At 37.1% G+C, this 17,281-nt stretch overlaps 1 protein-coding gene across 1 annotated transcript in view; it reads right to left on the bottom strand.

Moving 5' to 3' along the window:
* Window positions 1-9,613: 9,613 nt before the first annotated feature.
* Window positions 9,614-17,281, bottom strand: part of LOC140233668 (serine/threonine-protein kinase Sgk1-like) — a 96,407-nt gene continuing 88,739 nt past the window's right edge. The window contains exons 8-12 of the mRNA XM_072313767.1: window positions 13,975-14,098; window positions 12,800-12,895; window positions 12,046-12,156; window positions 10,988-11,128; window positions 9,614-9,787 (exon numbers count right to left, since the gene is read on the bottom strand). Coding sequence (XP_072169868.1) covers window positions 9,614-9,787; window positions 10,988-11,128; window positions 12,046-12,156; window positions 12,800-12,895; window positions 13,975-14,098 — 646 coding nt within the window. The remainder of the gene's footprint in view (window positions 9,788-10,987; window positions 11,129-12,045; window positions 12,157-12,799; window positions 12,896-13,974; window positions 14,099-17,281) is intronic.

The raw sequence follows: 17,281 nt of genomic DNA, 5'->3' as shown, positions 1-17,281 counted from the left end.
CATGTTATAGTAAATAAAGTGAAGTCGTTAACTCATGCTGAAACAACACTCATTGTATTATGTTCGTTACTCCGTAAGGTTTGTTATGCTCAAAACCTCTATTCCACTTCGAATAAAGACAATAAAAGCTGACGAAGACCTGGGGGCATTTCATGAAGCATTTTGTCAGATATTTTTCTGACAGACTGTTACAAGCTACTGAAATCCTTGCATCTGAATGGCTGAAAGCAAATTTGTCCGACAACTTTGTGGGACAAAATGCTTCATGGAATGCCCCCCTGAGGTTGAAGGCTTCTACCACCAGCCGGCATCGTGCGACATCTGTCTTCTTTGTCTCAATGATATCATTCTTCCAAAGATGACAGAAGCGTTTGGTAAAAATATCAGCACCATCCCACTTATATATATATATATATATATATATATATATATATATATATATATATATATATATATATATATATATATATATATATATATATATATATATATATATATATATATATATATATATATATATATATATATATATGAAGAGTTTGTTTGCAAAAACCGATAAGTCCATTTTTGAAGATTTTGAAGTACGGTCTCTTTCATAAAATACAAAATAATACCTTTTAAATGATATATTAGTCACTACATATAAAGGTACATTTTTGAAGTTATGGTCAAAAGAAGCAAACATTTTCTTATTATTCTCTTTATTTTTCTTGACCTTTAATCGCAAATATCTCCATTTGGCAAATATGGACTTATAGGTTTTTGCTAACAAACTCTTCATATATATATATATATATATATATATAATGTTCATCTTGGAATTTTCCAGGTGTTGGACTTCGAATGTTATAATTATAAGAAGAATGAGTCTAAAATACGCCATCTTGTTGGATCTGCAGACGGCCTTAGACTCATTCTTCTTATATATACATATGAAGAGTTTGTTTGCAAAAACCGGTAAGTCCATTTCTGAAGATTTTGAAGAACCGTCTCTGTCATAAGGTACAAAATAATACCTTTTAAATGATATATTGGTCACTACATACATTTTTGAAGTTATGGTCAAAAGAAGCAAGAATTTTATTATTCTCTTATCGGTTTTTGCAAATAAACTCTTCATGTGTGTGCGTGTGTGTGTGTGTGTGTGTGTGATGGTATAAATATTGGCTAAATTAATTGTAGAAAAAGTAATATACATTGTCAGAAATGTAATCATAACAGGCATTATGATTGATTTGCTGGATCACTACATGAATATTTGAAGAGTTTGTTTGCAAAAACCGATAAGTCCATTTTTGAAGATTTTGAAGTACGTTCTCTGTCATAAAGTACAAAATAATACCTTTTAAATGATATATTGATCACTACATATAAAGGTACATTTTTGAAGTTATGGTCAAAAGAAGCAAAAATTTTCTTATTATTCTCTTTATTTTTCTTGAACTTTAATCGCAAATATCTCCATTTGGCAAATATGGACTTATCGGTTTTTGCAAACAAACTCTTCATTTGCAAAATATTTCAGAAAAAAAGTGTGTGCCATCAGATGATAATACGCCAGTGGAAAAATAAAAGACCAGAGAAGACAAAATTAACCACGATCATGATGAAGACGCCAGTTGATTATACAAAAATATTTATTACATCGCTCTGTCCACATCTCGAGTAACATGGATCTTTCATATCCGATCTGAACTTCCTCACATGAGTGGAAACAATTGCATGTCACCAACACAGGGATACAGTAACCATGGTAACCCCCTTTGTGTAATGAAATAAACATCCATCTGCTTAAAATCACAGCGTGAGCATCAATGAAATCAATTACAAAAAGTACACATTTCCTCTCGGCTGGAAATAGATACATGTACTTTATAACGTCTTCGTACGAAGTATGGTAAAAATCATCATCCAATATCTGTCCACACTGATATGGATTAAATGCAACACTGCTTAAGCCATACCCCAGAAAAAAGAAGGAGAATGAAAATGGACATTTGCTTGGACATTTATTCTTTAAATATATATTCCCCAAGTTTAGTCTACGATACATGAGGACTGCATGCAAACTTATCATCATATGAAAAAAAACAAACAAGAGATAATAAAGAGATAATAATTAAGTCCCAATCACGTTTGAAGAAAAGACAAAGAATAACTAGAGCGAAATAGGATAAAAGCTTACATCTTGAGGAAACATACTAGTTCTTGTTTTATTTGATTATGATAAAAGACAACATAAATCATGGAGGTAAATAAGTTTCTGAAATGAAAACCACTAAATAAACCTAAACAGTGAGCATCCAACATTGACAACGAATATCATTTGTTGTGAACTACTACTACATATAAAACCTGAAAGTGGAAAAACAACCAAATATGGCCCAACATAACTACAATCCTCATACTCTTTAGATAAAATTCGTAATAAAGATGATTCATTTACCTGCTGCTTTTCTCGCACATACGATCATCTTCATGGAGATGACTGGAAAAGTATGGGTGAAATGAAGAACGAGGAATGCATAGAATGAAAACCCCTCATGAAATACCTGAACATCTTTTTTCCATTTCGAGTTAATAATTAATTCATGATACTGAAATGAAAATAAAATTGCAACAATGAAACTCCACAAAATTAAAAGAATTACCTGTCACCAATCAAATTTCCCCTTTTTTAAAAGTCACTATTAAAGTTTACAATATTCCACTTTTCTTTCCAAATCTTCTGGCATAACATAAGAAAAAATTGTATACAAACAGGAGAACTACAAAAAAAAAATGTGATCAGTGCATGAGCTGAAAAACTCAAAAAAAGGATGCTAGCAGTGCAATTTTACATTTAGCATTCAACATTGCATAATATAGATTTGTATGTACATTCAAAACCCTCAGTCTTCTCACTCTACATATTGATCAATATTGTAACAAATTTAGAACAAACAGAACATGTCTTCTGCGTGGAAAAAGAGGGGGAGAATGTGACAAAATGACCATGATGAAGTACATGTATCTTCAAACATTATCATGTGCAAGGTTTGCTTCAAACAACCAAATGGCACCAACACAAGAAAGAGACTTTAGTGAACAATTATGAAAGGAAATACCCGTTTTTAGTGTTTGTTCTGTACAATCTTCCTTTTCACAGACATTCTTCGGAGTATTCGGGAGCTTGTTGAAACTCTCATTCACAAAACCTGATTTTTTTAGCCTTTTGTGATTTCTTCTTTCCAATTAATTGAGAATACCACAGCAAAGCTTACAGTTTTCTATCAAAACAGAACAAGAATCATGACATGGGTGAAACATTACTTTCACACATTAGACGATAAAAGATCTGACCATTCTTAATAATAACACATAACTCACCTTCCCAGAGGGGGAAAAAAATACTTACACAAAAATCAAGCAAGAATGTGTCTTGCATACCGCTGGCAAAGTGTAAGCTTCTCTGAAGAAGCATACTCGATTCGCACAAATCACTAGGCTCAATAAAAAACTTGCTCATCCACACAACAAGCAATACTCTGGTAGTTGTTTTCACACAGATCCTATCAAAAATACTTTGAAGTGTGAGGAACAAAATACAGAAATCCCATGGGTCTAAATCGAAATGATACCACTACCAATTATGTGACATTGTATAATGTGTTATGGAGTGCCATTATTGTGCTAAAAGATTAGGGTCTAATGGTTTATTATTATCATTATTATAATAATATGAATTTATATTGCACTAAATCCACTCTATAGAGTGCTCAAAGTGCATAAATACTATTATTACCCCGGTGTCTGGATACCTTTATTTCTTGCCAGCACTGACAATGCTCACTCTCCACTCCCTGGGGAGCATTCCAGCCAGTCGCCGTTTTACAGGCGCGCACATGTTGATCAACCAACATAAGCTTTCTCATCCTTCCGGGTACCCATTTGTACTCCTGGGTGGAGAGCAGCAATGTGGACAAAGTGCCTTGCTGAAGGGAAAACGTGTCTGGCTTTGTGGGTCTCGAACTCACGAACTTAAATCACGCTCACGCAATTCAGAAACGTGCGCTCTTATCCACTCGGCCACGGCACCTCCAGATCAATCAACCAATTTACTCCTTTAGTTTACTTTTGCTTTGAATTAAAAAGAAATATTCTTGTCTTCCTATTTCTTTTTTTCCAAATTGGTGGACACAATATAACACAAGAGGCTAGCCTTGGATCCAGATGGCCCCTGAATGAATAGAAAGGGGGCAAGGGGAATGACAAATCATCCTTTTAGGATCACTACCAAAGTTGTCGGTACAGCAGGTGTCTTGCTACACCATCTGCTGCTAGAAGTCTGGTTGGATCTGCATACAGTTCACATTAGCAGTGAATCTTTCAGAAAGAACACCTCATTTCCTGAATTATTTTAACAATCTGTGTAAGCTAAATGCAGTCTCCAACTTGCCCATTGTCTCTTTTTGTGGGAAAAAAAAAATCAGTACTTCCCTAAAACTTTCTCCCTTTTTTTTTTTAAAGCAAATGGACATCCACAAATGATTCCAAACCCCACTCGTCAAACAATCATCGGTCCATCATAATTGAAAAGTGAAGAACAACAACTGTCTTTACATCATCACCATTTAAACATCACTTGAAATAAATGCCATTACGAACTGTACAGATTTGGCCCATCTTTTTTTTTTTTTTGAGAAACACTCACTCAATGTCAGTCAAAACAGCTGAAAAATATGACTCAAATTACTTCTTCAGAACATGGTATAACCAGCACGAAAATATAATACAATCAAAATTATGAATCACACCTACACACGTCTTCAAATGGCGAGACATCCGACAGAAAGCATTTCATCAATATTTGCTGTCTTGTTGTTGAAGTTATCCACTCCAACACACAGACATGTAAAAACTTTCTCTGCTTCGCAACGTGGAACAAAAGCTGAATAGCTGCCATCGAACTACCCTCCATGTTACACACAAGTATGTGGCTTGGTGGGAGGAGGCATTTTACTGTCATGATGTTGATTCATGTTACATGGTTTGAGATGAGTAATACTTGTTTAACACACACACACACCCACCCATCCACACATACATACACACACATACATACACAAATAAACACTAATATAAATTCAGATGACTCTTTCTACAAAGACGAAACTCAAATACACGCTTCCTGACTTCAACAAATCTGTTCCATGGTCATTGATTCACAATTGCTGTAATTTACACATATTTACAAGTTACTGAATGACAAGTGAAATTCAATAGCAAGACTGCACAATCAGAGCATTAAAGGAATTTTTTCTTTGTTCTATATTTACATCCATTTAACACCTGACTCTAACAGACATACATACTCACACACAGACACATGCAAACATGCTCACACACACACACACACACACACATGTGTATATGCACACCATCATAACACAGTTTCCATAGATAAATTTTAAAAATATCTTTATATTTACTCTTAGGGCAAAAAAACTGATACAAAGTTGAAGTAGATTTCAAAATATAATTCAAATTAAAATGCATACATTTTAGTTTCTACGGTGGGAAATGACGATGCAGCTACACCTCGTTTCAACAACATTATGAACAAAAATAGCATGCAGCTAGAAACAAATATGCAAAGAAAGAATATGCGACTTGCCGTCATAAAAGGTTGTGCCCATGACAGAATAAATCGGTGCACAAGGAAGTCACACTTCTAAAAAATGAGAACTCTCTTTGCTAAGGATGCTATTTGAAGTAGATTCAAAGCACATAGAAATCAAAGGGAAATTAATTGCTCTCATTACCACATGTGGAAAGAGCATAATTCAACAGGGAATAGATATGAACTGAGGCAAACACTCTATCAAACATTTGATACGCCATCAATCTAACATCTGTGCCCCTGGTACTACATACATTTGTTACCGTGAGAAAATGCATTCCAGTTTGTTCCTTGGCATAGTGCCTGCATTAAATGAAAATGTGTTCACAATTTTCATAAGAGATGGAAGCATAGTATTGAGAAATTTGTAGGAAAGAAACAAAAAAGCGCATCTACACAAATTTGGCACACTAGTGCGTTTGAGCATGTTTGAAGGAAATGAAGCTCGAATACATGAATGCAAATAAAAAAACAAGAAAATTGTATTGCTGAAGAGTTACATATACAACGTAGGAGATAATGAAAGAAGGTAAAAAGCATGGTTGATCAATGACAAAACCAGGTAACACATTATCTTTACTCTAATTGAAATCATAATGGTGAATGTAGGAATCTAATTTGAAAGCATGTCATACTAAAGCAACACAAAACGAACGGAAAGAGGAAGAATCGGAAAGCATTATCATTATTATTGTGATTAATATTTGATTTGGCAAACTTTGAAACAATGCTGAAACACGTCTCTCTCAATGCAATAGTCTGTGCGTGTCACCATTTTCATCAAATTTGTTTCTGAATGCAGCAGGTCTAGCAGAGACAACGCTAGTTTTCTTCTTCAGTGTTCACACAGAGAAAATCCTGAAGAAAACACTTCCAAACAGTTTGCTAAGACTTTGAAATAAGTGTGACTGCAATGTTTACCTTCATGTGACACCCAATAAAAAACAGGTAATTTAATCATCTACGCTGATCGAAATAAATCTATAAACTTATTTCTTTTGTATTGTTTTGTTTTTTCACTTTTTGTTTGTTTTTATCGGGGCAAAATATAACATCACTTTTTCTCCCCTGCAAGCCAGACATCTTAGGATCTTAGAAGTGATAATTATGTACTGGCCATTTTGACTATAAACAAAGCACTAGCTTTTGGTGCCCCATGTTACCATGCTCACACCGACCAACTTTTGAGACAACTTACTGTACATTTACTGTACCTTCATTCATTGTGGGGGGAAGCGGTGTCAAAACCTCAGACATACAATATACCAGTAGTCTATGAATGAATATAAAAGAAGAAATATATGGATACAAATCACCGCAGAAGGAAATACAACAAATAGAACCAACAAATCATTGTTAATAGTCCAATACATACATATTCTTGTGGTATGCCAGCCCTCATTCTTACTAGAAAGGGACCTCACTCTATTAAAAGTTACTGGCAAAGAAAAAAAAAAAATAAAGCGGTACAAATTCATAGGCACCTATCACATTTAATCTGAATACGTACACAGCACTTAATAATGTGTTAACATTTGCAACACGGCATAATCATTCTTTCTTTCTAATGTAGATTGTGTAAATCTTTATTAAATCATTTACATATATATACACACTATCATACATACACCCTGAATTATCTTGGCACTACTATGCAAGTCTCATAGAATGTCACATGATCAAAACCGTACATTTTTTTTGGGACAAATTTTACTAAAATCTGTCCATTTTTTCCCTTGATTTTCTATTACTGACTTTACTTTTTTTTTCTTTCTTTTGCCTCACATGCTAAACATGATTACTGTAATGAATTCAGAGAATAAAACAAAAAAGGAAAAAAAAAAATCTCTTGTGTTTGAGCACTTTCAGTTTACATCATGGAGATTCCTTCTGGAGACTTACAAGCTTTGCTTGAATGAAAGTCGAGCAAAGCTTGTTAGTCTCTAGAAGGACCGTTTGAATGAAGTTCAAACTCTCATTTCTCTTTGCAAGATAAAAACAACAACAACAACAACAAAATTATGTTATTTCTGCTGATTTTTCCGAGAGTTAGTAAACTCCCACTCTGCATTTCCAGCAGGTATTAAGGGCATAAGTTTAGGTCCAGACTGTTTATTGAACACCTCAAAAGTGTGACACCTGTCAAAGGTTGGACAATATAAAGGCAAACACACATAATTTCTGCCACATCCCTCAAACAAAATCACAATGTAATATGAATTTTAGACTGCTGCACTGGGAATTCATTTGATTTGAGGTCAAAAATGTTGATCTTAAAGCACAATAATATGCATTTCTTGCATTTCAGCTGGCAATTCTTCAGATTTTCATCAGCTACTGACTTGTCTTGACCTTTGGATCACGGAGCAGTCGATTATTGTGTCAGACACCAGATTCCATTAAACACACTTACACCCATGCTTCACCTATTCTGACAGCTAAAAAATACTGGAGACAAATGTTTTGTACTGAGATCAAAAGTTTGACATCAAATCATACACATTACCAACACAAATGATTTTTCCATTCTGTAATATCACAATGTGATCCTTTGTGGAAGGTGGAACCAGTTTCCCAAATACACTTGGGATACACTGATCAATTCTGTGTCCTTATGGCATGTGTTTAGGCTTTTTCCAAAAAGAAAAGAAGGAAAAATTCTCACCAGAGTTTATTTTCCAAGAAATGCTTTATAGACCCACAGTTCTTAACAATAACAACATGGGCTAATTATCTTGAATTATCATACGGTAATCTTTGTCAGATTCATAATGCAATCCACAACTTTCATTTGGTCATTACCAAAATTGCTTGCAACACCAAACCACCAGCAACTATGAGCACACCTTATCTGTTTTGAGTGGTAAAATTCTAAAATAAATCTTACAGATTTAGGGATGATTCTGATGATAGTTTTAAACCTGTGTGAACAGAAGAAAAATAGTAAATGCCACGTGTCAATGCATTCGGTAGCTCGGTCTCAGAAACTCAGCAGCTCAAACTTCAGTGGCTCAGAAACTTGCCACAAGGTCCAATCACTGCTTTGGCATTAAAAAAAAAAAAAAAAAAAAAAAAAAAAAAAAAAAAAAAAAACTCTTCCGCTTTAGTCTCTGTCATCATTGCACAATGTACTGTCACAACGGCGTTCCTCACACCCCCTCCCATGTGAGTCTATGAACATCATAGGTGTCGTTACATCTCACACTCTGACCATATCATCATACTGGGCTAGGTGGAACCACAATCCATCTACAGTTATGTCATCAAGAGATGAATATGAGTTGGACATAACCTCACAAACCTATGGCAATACTGTCTGGAAAGTAAAGGAAAAAATTATTAAAATATATTACAATATCATGAGTTAGACTCATCAACATTATTTGGATTAAACTAGCTCCTAAGAATCAATCACATAAACTGCAAGATTTGAAAAAAAAAATACACTAACTTTAGAATGACTTGGTATGTCTGAGGCCAAAAAAATTCTCAAAAATATTCTCATAGGTGGCATGAAATACACATCAGCTCAATGAGTTGGACTTCACTGATTTTACAAAGTAAAAATGCTTGAAAATGGCAATAAAGTTTTGAGGTGTACAGAGTGATGCAAAAAACAAAATTGCATGAAATAAAAGGCAAGAATAAATGAGATATTAAACATTAAAAAACCCCTATGAAATCATGTTACAGAAAGAGCGATTGTTACTGTTACAATGTATATCATCGAACCAATATTTTATTCCTAATATAATACCTTCTTTCATTTTTTACATTGTGAATATTTAAGTCAAAAATATTATGATATCTGAACACGCAGTGTGATATCATATCCCGCGTGCTTGCTGCGATCGGTTTCCCACAATTCCACGGCTCACTGGGCTTTGTAGTTTATTTCCCCTCCTCTGCGAGCTCTCGCCATAGCGACGACATACATAGGGGGCGTCCTCCCTACGAGTCGTCCAGTCCGATGGTTGGCGGAACGTACGTGAATCCTTCGAAAACGTTGTCTGCATCCTGGACGCTGGCGCTGACCGTGTTCGGGTCGACGGACTTGCCCACGGAGTTGGGGACGGGCTCGCGAACAAACTCGGGATCAATGTTCTTCACATCCATGTTATCACTCTGTAAAAATTCATGGGGCAGAAACATAAGATAATGAGAAGAAGACAATTACAGTAGGTGGTGATTATACTGAGAGCTGAATACTACTTTTCAGTGATACTGATATTCTTCCAAAAATCATTTTCTAAAAGGTCAGAGAATACAAAAGACAGTCATAATTTATGATGCCATTTGCCATCATGAATCTCTACAATCAGTAGAATTCTAAATATACCAATTTGTTGCAACTTGAATATCAAAATCAACATTATGAAACCATTCATACTCTTTCATGCTCAATGGTATTATCATGTATCTTTGGAATTACTAATAAAGATCCCTCAACAGGGTTGGCAAACATTGAAGATCAAAATAGAAGCCAATGATTTTTTATTTGAAGGCTGAATCAGCTCCTTGTTCACTATACAGAAAAAAACGATAAATCAAAATGTCCTGACATGATTATAGCATATCTGCCGTCCACACGGAGTAAAGTGAATATTTGATGTTTTTGAAGTATTAAAGGCCACTGAATATGTGACCCACCACAACAAAAGGATCCTAACATCACTGACGGCTGAGCTGAGAAAATTGAGTTTGAAGTCAGATCATCAAAATGGTCAAAAGAATCGGATTTCTGTTTTTTTGGCATGATTTTGTAGTCTAATCTATCATCTATAATCTGCCGAAATTTCGAAGCTATGTGTAAATGATCAAAGGAAAGGCTAGATATAAGCGTTTAAATGGGCGATGAATTTCTGACTTTCAATGGAACAGAAATGTGTCCGAAGATTTGGATTTAGTGCTGCAGCTAGACTCCGCCCCTTGCAACGAGGGAGTGATCTTATTGGTCAGTGCGTGGCATCCTGGTTACTGACTGGTCATGCGTAGACCGCTGGCGCTATTAAAGCTTGAATGAACATCGAAGGAGGTTGCCAGGAGCATACCTTCTATTGTTAAGAGGTTGAAACTGTCTTGCCTCCCCTTGATCATGATAGTGTCGGAGGGAAAACTTTGAAGGCGGCTTTCTCGAAACACTGATTTCCTAAACCACTCGACATACACTACTAAAGTCATTGATATCTCCGCAACCGAGTATTTTTATGAGTCGTGTTATATATGAAATTAAAGCAGAAGAGTAATGGAATAATGTCATGTCATTTTCAGAAAATTGTCCTCCCCTGACAAGGAGCAGGGAAACACAAGGATGGGTGGACTCACCACGCGGGGGTTGTACGGCGGCGTGATCTTCTTGGCATCGAGGTCCGACCAGCTGATGGAGGAGAAGAACTCGTGGTGCTTCACCGCCTTGAAGTCCTTGTCTCCTGCGCCAAGCCGCTTGCTTCGTTCCTTGTGCAGTAACTGTACGGGAGAGTCATTTGGGGAGGTACAAAAGTGTAAACATGTGTGGTGAAACTCATGGAGTACAAGACTAAAATGGGTCAACAGCATCAACAACAACCATGACAAATATCAATCTTACTGGTTTAAATAATGCTGTTTAGGGAGAACAGCCTTCCTTTGTGATCTCCTGTTTATTAAAATGATAACTGTCATCTGTGTTTCACTGGCTGACTGACATTGGCACGTTGAGGACGAGTCCCGAGTATACTCGTGGAAAGGGTCTATGGGAAATGCGTGTTGTAGCAAAATCAGCCCGTCCTCAATGGGTTAGCATTGCATTAAACAACAACAACAACAACAACAACAACTGGATCAAACTCTCATTCCAGTTCCCCTTTGTGAAACAAATAAAAAAGAATAACAAAAGTAAGATTAAAATTTTCAGCTAACCAGGCAGAAACGTAGCTTCAATACCTACAAACCACAGGAGTACAACGTGCACGCTTCCAACAATCTTCAAAAAAGAATATAATTTCAGACAGACAGTAACAATTAAATGTAAATTTAAATGTAGGAGATATGTATATTAAAAAAAAAAATGTAACTGAAGCAACAAAAAGAGTGGGGTCATGAAATATATGGGCAAAACTCCTGAGAGACCAAAGAAGGATAAAAGTTGTCAGCTTCAGTGCCAGCATTTAATTCATAAGATATCCCTCAAAGACCTGAGCCCCATTACATAAAAAAACCAACACGAACAACAACAAAAACTTTAGGATAGAAATGTCTTGCTAGAAAAGCAACTTTAAGTAGCAACAGCCAATCAGGAGGTGGGATTCTTGCTGTTACCATGACATCGATCACAGTAAGAGTTGCCATCATGTCGACTATTTTTTTGTATAAAGTGTGGCCCTGGAGGCTACTCTGGGACTCACCCCTTCCAGAAGACTCTTGGCACTGGGAGAGAAGACCGAGCTCTTCATCCTCAGAGGTTTGTTGAGGATGTTGTCGTACATCTCAGCCGTGTCCCTGCTGTAGAACGGAGGCTACACAAAGAGAGAAATGGCAACACCATGAGATAAGTATTTCTCCACCTTCTCCAAAACCTCCTCCTCCTCCTCCTCCTCTTCTTCTTCTTCTTCTTCTTCCTCCTCCTCCTCCTCCTCCTCCCCTCCTCCTCCTTCTCCTCCTCCTTCTTTTCTTCCTTGGTATTACTCTCTTTCAGTAACTCCAATGGCCACTATCATCACCACTACTCTTCTACTACTCATTAGAAATATAGTATCATTGTCATTGCCTTCTTTCTCCTCCTCCTCCTCCTCCTGCTCTTCTTTCTTTCTCTTCTCTTACTCTTTAATTTCTTCGTCAAAAACCTAGTCAAGACCATCATCATCACTCCCTTCCCCCAAAATAAGAAAAAAGAAATCATCTTCACCAACAATATTTTCAACATTCTTAATCAGTTTGTTATCTTCACAAGAATCATCCTGATTCCTCCTCTTCTTCTCTTCTTCTTCTCCCTCCTCCTCTTCTTCCTTCTCCCCTTCCTCCTCTTTCTCTTCCTCCTCCTTCTCTAATTCCTCCTCCGCCTTCTTCTACTCCTCTTTCTCTTCCTCCTCCTCCTCCCCTCCTCCTCCTCTACCTCCTCCTCCTCCTGCTCCTCTTCTTCCTCCTACCAACACTACTCACCAGGCCTGACATCATCTCATAGAGGACCGCTCCCAGACACCACCAGTCCACACTGCGGTCATACTCCTGCTTCCTCAGAACTTCTGGGGCTAGGTACTGTCAAGGCAACAATGGGCAAGTAAAAGTAATATAAATGTAACATAAAAAAAAAAAATAACATTGATAACATAACATTATACAAATAATGAATGTTTATGAGTGCAATGGACAGAATATTTCATGAGGTGAAAGATAAAATGATCCATTCAACGAGGCGCAGCCGACTTGAATGGATCAATTTCATCTTTCGCCGAATGAAATATTCTGTCCATTGCACAAATGAAAAACATTTATTACTTGTTTTATACAATGCCTAAAATAGATCCTTGTCATTTGATGTTTCATTAATTTAGAAACAAGAGAGAATCTGAGATTGTGAAAATGCTCACTGAGCGCTTTACGCTGGCACGCTGTCGCACACACACACTGCAAACGCAAGCGCGTTTAACACGCGCAGTGTGCCGGGTTCTCAGCGAGCGTGCAATGGAGCAAATCGTATGGATCCAAAACTGCACGGTTAATGGAGCCACAATTGCACGGATGATGACGTCAAAGTGAAATGGGCCGAATAATCAATGTCAAACAACCAATCAAATGACAAGGATCTCTTCTGGCGTTATATAAATTAAATTATACACTTACACAAAACTAATCATAAAATGACGACTAAAATTGACCCAACCGACACATCTTTTGAAAGAAATAGACCAAGTCAAAATCATTGGTTTTCTATAATAGATTACAAAGCAGATGTCCACACACTGTCAATGACTAACAAAAGAAAAATATTGTAAACAACACCAAAATGCTGCACAAGGAGTGTACATAATCACATGGGATATTTGATTAGTTCACAAAACTATTACTGTTAAATCATATCGTAACTAAGCTTTGTATATGTTCAAAAGCACTATAATGAGATTTACAACATACAGTCCCTGAGAGATTGAATATCTTTGTCTGTTTTCTTCACTCTTGTTATCATAGTATGAAAGCAAGTCACTTCGTTGAAGTAATTCAGTACTTTCTGTAGTCATGTTTGCCATTTGGGAGAGAGAGAGAGAGAAAAAAAAAACACTCTGCGTTCTTTTGTTTGTGAGGATGGAAATCAAAACCCACTGGCCTACTGGTCTCACCTCCGGCGTTCCGCAAAAAGTGGAGGTCGTCTTCTTGGCTGCGATGCCCTCCTTACACAGGCCAAAGTCCGTCAGTCGTACGTGACCGTCGTGGTCCAGAAGGATATTCTCTGGTTTCAGGTCCCTGTGAAATGCAAAGAACAGATTTAACCCTTTAAGTGCCGAGGCACATACATGTACACACTGTAGCTTGATGACTAGCCAAGCTCTTGTTGAACATTAACACTCAGTAATCCATCCAAACTTGGCTTAGTTGTCAAGCTACCAAGCCCACTCTGGTGTATCAATGTCCCTTCATCCAACAGGAAGGCCATGGAAGGCACAATTGAGATCAAGGGGATTAGGCCATCTCATTTCATTAGCAATTCATTTCCAGACATCTGTGCCAACCGGAGAAGAACACACTTTAAAGGTGATGGCTAGTAACTGATCAGTGGGAATCAGTGGGAATGCTGGGGGATGATTGTTCCAATCCTTGTGGGATACATTCAAGATTACATTATACATCCATTGTTGTGTGAAAATTATTTGCTTCAGAATGGTCTCATATTCAAGTAATGTGCAGTTCAATGTTTCCAGGTTAGCATGCCTGTACAGTGTCGGGGCGATCGTTAACGGGCAATATGAGACCATTCTGAAGCAAATAATTTTCACACAACAATAGATATATAATGTACTCTTAAATGAATCCCACAAGGATTGGAACAATCATCCCCCAGCATTCCCACCGATTCCCACTGATCAGTTACCAGCCATCCCCTTTAAGCATACATGTCAAATTGGCAAACAAAGCACTCTAAGGGTTTAATGACATCCACACAAAAAAGAAATATGTAACTGAATTTTGCTTGGATTTCATCAAACTTTGGCAAACTGTTCTTGTTTACTTATATTTGTTTGTTAATCAAGTCCTTTCTTCCCATCCCCACAAATGTACCAATTCTGTGTTAAAGGACTGTTTCACTCTCCATACCTGGTAATTCATCTCGCATGTAACATCTCAAATGCAAGTTTCTTTCCATAAACCTTATATAACGGATCTCTCGATTTCACTTATTTTCTTGACACATGATATTTATATATTCTCATCGTGTAATTAAATGAAATATTTTTACATCCGCCCTCCTGTTCATTTCAAGCGTAACTGTATACTTATCCCATTGTTACACGTTGTCTCAATTTTCAGCAATATGAGAACCTGGAAATTGTTATTAAGACAAAGAATTGAGATTTCCTAGAAGGGATTTTATATAGTCTCTATTCATCATCTGCATGCTCTGCTGAAGCCTTTGTTCATGATAAATCATCATCTGGGGCCTGTTTCATAAAACTTGTCATCAGTGACAAGTTGTCATAGATGTGACAAGCTACTGAAATCCTTGCATCTGATTGGCTGAGAGCAAATTTGTCATAGAAATGTGGCAGTTGTCACTGATAACAAGTTTTATGAAACGGGCCCCTGGTCTCATAAACTACAGCACTGCAAATGGAAATATTCATAAACCCTGTACTTCTGGCAAAAATAGTATGAAGAATTTTCCACGCACTCTCTGTAACAAAGTTCTGCTAGGTAAAGGTAAATACCCTACAGTGGGCACATTTTTAATATCTCTACAACATGGATGAACTTTTCACACAGAACAAACCCAGATAGTGCGATGCACTTCCTTTCTTTGTTATGCTTTGTCTATGTTTTGTCTTTGGCAGCGAGTCACAACAACATTCCACGAATTTCACTCTTATCACTAATCACCAGCATGATACAAAATCAATGAATGTTGTGTTCTGTGCCAAGGGTCACAGAAATGGAGTAGTCACAAAACCAGGATCTAAAATACACAAAACTGGACATATGCCACACACTCTGAACAGTAATTAATTTACCAGATGTCTCATATCAACATTATGTTATCAGTTTTCACACGAAATTGTAATTGAAAACAACATGCTTGTTATGGACAAGGATTGAAAATGAAGCTAACCCCCCAAAATAAGCAAAGTCAGATCTTAGATGCTAGTAGTAAATCAGGTTTATCAATATTTATCATAGATCCTAAGAGTTCTGGATAATACGGCTCTCCTGTGCAAGAGAACTTCCTGGATGTCCGAGCTGGAGAGAAGAATGTATTCATTCTTCTTTACCTTCTTAATACTACATATTATGTTTACACCATGTTTCCAATGACCATGGCAGCCCCGTTTGACCAAAATGTTGTGCACAGTGGGTAGGTGGGATGTTCTCCTATTTTTTCCCTCCACATTCTAGTCTTGTTCATTCCATTCCTCACTCTAGTGAACATGTAGCTATCAGACGCTGTTCTCAAAGCGTCTGGTCAGGCAAGACTACACATTATCATCTATATAGGACGTTTTAGCGGCGCATTAAAAACATGTATTGTAGTCCGCTCAATTTTTACCGTTCAATATCAGAGCATATTGAACGAAACACATAGGCCAACGTATTAATTCCCCATAGGCTACCGTTGTTACTTGCCATTCAAGATCATACCATATTCAATTCTGTCTCGTCTATTGCGCGAGCGCTTGCTGAATGCGCAAACGCTTGCTACTAGTGCGCGTCGTTTTTGTTACAATTCACAAGCGCGCAAGCATCTTGCTATTTGTTTGTTTCATGTGCGCAGTTTTAGGGGCTTCCCCTTTTCAGCGCTAGGATGTGACTGCTGAGTCAACTTCAAAGACGAGTAGAAGCCCGGTAATTTTGTGCAGTTTACAAATGCTTGCACTACTTGATTGTATAGATGATAATAATTATATTGGATGGCCTTGATTTATGGAATACCAAGGAATATTGCACTCGTTAGGGCCAATATTGCACTCATCTTCGATTTGTGCAATATTGGCCCTAACTCGTGCAATATTCCCTGGTATCCCATTCACAGCCATCCAACATAATATAAATATTTTCTGTCAAGTCCAGCTACAAAATGCCCTAAAGTTTATTGCGGCCTATTATTGCTGTCACATTTTGTTTGAGTTCAACCCGTTTTTTTTAATGGCCTACTACAGTGTATTAGTATCTCAATAGTGCTGGGACTGCTGTGGCAAATTTTCTAACTGTTTAAAAATCTGGCACGGCATCCGCAGCAATCACAGCCTGTCACGTTTCCCCATCCCATCCCCCCACATGGTCTCAAGTCCAACCTGAACCTTGGGTTTGCCCTTAACCCGTTGAGGAGGCACTTATTTTACTACAACATATATTTCCCATAGACACCTGCCCGAGTCCCAACAAGTCCCGAGTATACTAGGGACTCGTCCTCAATGGGTTAAATTTGCCCTCCCTTAA

The sequence above is a fragment of the Diadema setosum genome, chromosome 10 (genome assembly GCF_964275005.1).
Source record: "Diadema setosum chromosome 10, eeDiaSeto1, whole genome shotgun sequence".
NCBI lineage: Eukaryota > Metazoa > Echinodermata > Echinoidea > Diadematoida > Diadematidae > Diadema > Diadema setosum.
This window is presented reverse-complemented; position numbering and strand designations above follow the sequence as displayed.